Genomic DNA, 4561 nt, shown 5'->3' with positions numbered 1-4561 from the left:
CCTCATAATTCTAAATGCAGTGGTCCCATCCTGGGTCCTTGGCTGAGCACAGTTTGTTCCATGTCCTCTCCATAATTCCAGGGACAAGTAGAATTTACCTTGCCACACAGTTGGGGAGTGAGGATGAGTGTTCGTAATTCCAGACTAGATGAATTCTGTTTCCTCAGGTTAAGTATGGCATACAGGATCCCCTCACTCCAAGTTTGGGGTGTTGCCTTTCTACAGGTTGAGGAGAGAGTTTGTCCACTTTGGTGTTGCTTACTTTCTCATTGTGATTCCGGTGGCTTGGAACGCATCACTTGAGAGTTACAGGCTGGAATCAAGTAACAAGTATATATATATTGTGGTCCAAATACCCTAGCCAACAATGTGGTGTATAGAGACCATGGCCCTATAATTCCAACACCAAGTGGTAGAACCTTGGCTATCTGGTTGGGGCTTGGCTAATAGTGATGATGGATCATGTCAAATTCCACCCGCAGTGCATGAATTAGGTTCTTGGTGAAGAGCATACCTGTTCTGGATGTTGTGTGGTTCCCCCACTAGGGTGCTAATATTTTATTGGCAAACCCATGTTCTATGCAGATGCATTCTGTATGGATAATGCCCTCACTGGCCCTTCCACCTTATCAGCGTGGGATTCTAGCTGTAGTGTGAGTGGAGGTATGTTTTGGAAGTTTTCATTTTCTTCAATTGAAAATGTATTTCCAATAACACTTACGCCTGCTCACACTATCATGCCCTTCCTCTCCACTAAGAGCTGGTGTTAGAGACTGTGGATTGAATCAGTCTCAAAAAGTGATAATGTTATCTAAATGAGGTGCTTCTATACAGTACCAGGATAGAGGTTGCATTGACATAGGTGGAGAGTGTCACGAGACAGATATTGCCAAGGGCAATTAAAAGGAGTATAAAAGACTGGAGCAAGCGAGAAAAAATCAGACCAATGCTTAGATGAGCAAAGCAGTCAAGTAATAACTGTAGTGTGTTTGTTCCATCTTATTTCTAAGGGACAACATAGGGCCATTTAGCTCTTCTGGGCTATGCCATTTTCTACTAACACCTACTTCAAACTACATATTCAAACCCTTTTTCTCATATCTAACCCTGATCTTTATAACAGGGAAGGCAGAGTTCCATCTCAACTTCTCTCTGCTGCCATCTCTATTTTTAAATGCTTGTCTTAGTATGTTGAAGCTTCTACCATACCTCAAAACAAACTAGTCCATAGGTCAACCAGCCTATTAGAAAAGTAAAAACTATCTGAACTAGAGTCATGATTGAGTTTCCTGTATCTTAAGCTTGCACATGTTTTTTAAGGAAACATTATCTGGATTTATTTATTCTAAACTTTGCCTATGTTAAAAACCTCAGTCATGCCAACCTTTTCTTTTTCCAGAGAAAACTTACCAAGATTTTAAACTATCTACATATTTCCTTAAAACATGGAATTATTTTGGTTGCTCTTCTCTGAACCCTCTGCAACAACTCAACATTTTTTCTTAAATAGTGTAAGAAGATTAAACTAAAAAAAACACTCTAAATGAAGTCTAACTAGCACCTTAAAAAATGAACTGGTGACCATCTTCATCTTCTATTTGATATTTGTTATGTATACAGCTTAAAATTTTGTGCTTTATCACTATCTAACATACCTTGTCAATTAGACGCATGGTGAGCAAACTGTGGAGGTGTGGAGAGTCAACTGAAGTGGCATACAACTATGACTATAGGAGCATATAAATTATATCTACAAATACAGCCCCCAATGACTCAGTAGTAAATCTGAAGGCTTATAATACTAGAAACTGGGTTTTGATACTTGTGATGGGCACAGCACAAGTAGCCCAGATTTTATAGGTTTGTGCTTACCAACAAACAAACAAACTGAAAATACAAATTTAAAGGTGAAGTTTTAAAAACTACCATATTAATTAATACAAGAATTAACATGGAAAATGACAGGTACACCTTATCTATCTATCTATATATATATATATATGTATGTATATGCAGGTTATATCAGGTTATGGGATTGCCATAAATAGAGTTTGTATACCACTGAACTAGACTTTAGAGACTTCACCTGGAATTTCCATTGGAGGGTTATATAAATAATTAATGTTTGTGATAACCAGTATCCGTAGCCTTACTTTTTTTTTAAAGTAAAAAGGCATTTGTAACTGTTAAAGTTAAATACTTAACCAAGTAAATTTCTGTTATGGTGTATATCTGTGTAATTATTTTTATGTATTAATACATGTCTCTTATTCTGTTATTTCTTCTTCTTTTAGACAACATGTTTAACAGGATTGGCTGTTGCCAAAAATCCTCATCATGTGAGTGATTTTGAACTTATTTTATAAAACTTTTCAGTGTGATATGATTATTAAATGTGTTTCTTTTTAACTGTTAACTGCAATTAATAATACATGTATACTTAAGAATGAAAACCCATGACATGGTCTTATTTATACTTCAGATCACCATGTAAACCAAATGATGTGGTAATCTTCTGAAATCTTTCATGGAGGTCAATTAAGTTAAGAACTTGGGACTTAGTGTACTGAAAATCAATTCATTTAGTTGTTTTTTTTTACATACATTGTAAAAAAATAAATTTACATGAAAGAAAATAATAAACTCTAGTGGTTCAAACTGTTACAAGTTCAAATTTACTTAGTCTAAACAGATGAAAAATTTGTTGGTAATGATATACTTGAGGGAAAATTATTTTAAAGAATTGAAAAATGCTGCTTCTTTATACTAGATACTAAACTTTAGGCTCATGATTTAGGGGCAATACTTTCTTTATGTGTAAAACTAAAATATGCTATTAAATTATTAATTTATATATTGTTTCCTTCAGCCTATGCTAAACTTGGTTATTTGCTTTCAGTGCTCTGCAATGGAGATATTTTAGCAGCAACCAGTTCAGTTATTACCATAACTACACACTTTGACTTTGAAAAGCAGCCAGGTTATGTTTTAACCCGTTTTATGTGGTCATTTTGACCAACCTTGTAACCATAAAACCATGCATACTATAATTCTGAATTTATGAAGTATATCTTAATGAAGTTCAGCAAGCTTTTACTACACTTTACAAGTCTTTTGTAAACAAAAATGTAGATTTTTTGATAAAGTATTTTTTTTACTAAAAATTATTCTATGAGTTTACAAATTCAGTTTGACTAAGACTCTGACTAGTGTAAAAGGTGACTGTCATGCTAAGAATAAAAAATTCTTCCTTTCATCTTACAGTTTTCATATTTCATTTGCATAACTTCTAGAATATCCTAAATGAATGTCAGAAGTTTTTCTGGTAAAAAATTTTTACTTTATATTATTTTCTCTACCCTAATACTAAATGTGGCTAAATAATCAATGTACAGTAAAATGAAATTCCAATATGATATTTCACCACCTCTTACAAACAGCTTTTCTCAGAGTGTGACACAACTCTTATTGTCACTAACACCCTCTCTCTTCTGTGCAGCCTAAAATCACTTCTTGATTGGCAGCTTACAGTTAAACTGTGATTTCAGACTGATTTTTTTCATTGACATGCTCAAGTTTACAGTTTATTTTCGGACATGTATTTTATTTCAACCACATTTTTTCGAACTTTTATATGTTTAAGAATTTTTTGGAGATAAAATTCTTATTCTATTTCAACCATATTTTTTCGATTTTTTACAGTTTTGATAATTGTTTTTAGAGATAAAATTCTCCTTTTTTTTCCAGCCAACTCCACCCATCATGCACTCACAATTCCATGTTGCATCTATCACAGCTGCTGTAACTACTACAGCTGATTTGGCTGCCATTTCAATGTCGTTTGAGCAAGCTTTATTTGCTCAAGGAGTAACGGCTTTAGTTTATAGGGAGTTGACTACATTTATGAGGTTTTCTGAGTCACCTGATGATTGTCCTCTCATACCATGATGATGACGATTTGGACAGATTGTTTCTCCTCCTCCTCTATGCTTCACAGTCGTGTTTTGTTTTGGGGAGGTGCACAGGCCTCCTTCCCCATTTGTAGCCTTAACCCTTTATCTTCCATGGCCATTTTGATCTTATCTGAGGGTAAAATCACATTTGTGAATTGAAAAAATTATGGAGAACTTATCTTTTATTGGATTTCAGATTTAATTTTTGTAAATAGTAGCATAACATTCAATTATTTGTACAAAATTGTATTATTTAGTGAAGTTTAAAAGAGGAAATTAATGGGAAAAAAACCCTAAAATACGTTTTAGACTGTAAATAAGCGCCCTCTAACAAGAAAATTTTTTTTAGCATTTCCTTCCACTTCAGCACTGGTCCTGCTATCTATGATTGGTATTTAAACCTTTTTCTAGTCTGTTTTCTTTATAAAACAGCATCTGGGTGTGTTAAACCTCAGTTATAAAACTTTTAGCCAATCCTAGTTGAAGGTGTCAATTTCAGTACCATGTTATTCCAATAACTGTATCTCACATTTGACAAATCATAGGATGATAAGGAAAGCACGTGACGGAACGTTGTTCTCTGGATTTTACAATATGAATGTGGGTTG

General features: G+C 34.1%; 1 protein-coding gene across 1 annotated transcript in view; it reads left to right on the top strand.

Moving 5' to 3' along the window:
* Positions 1-4561, top strand: part of LOC106464088 (NADH dehydrogenase [ubiquinone] 1 alpha subcomplex subunit 5-like) — a 30356-nt gene that overhangs the window by 7593 nt on the left and 18202 nt on the right. The window contains exon 2 of the mRNA XM_013924199.2: positions 2295-2339. Within this exon, the coding sequence (XP_013779653.1) occupies positions 2295-2339 (45 nt within the window). The remainder of the gene's footprint in view (positions 1-2294; positions 2340-4561) is intronic.

Source organism: Limulus polyphemus, unplaced genomic scaffold (assembly GCF_000517525.1).
Source record: "Limulus polyphemus unplaced genomic scaffold, Limulus_polyphemus-2.1.2 Scaffold1558, whole genome shotgun sequence".
NCBI classification, from domain to species: Eukaryota; Metazoa; Arthropoda; class Merostomata; order Xiphosura; family Limulidae; genus Limulus; species Limulus polyphemus.
The sequence above is the reverse complement of the archived record's forward strand: the minus strand, read 5'-3'. Positions and strand labels throughout refer to the sequence as shown.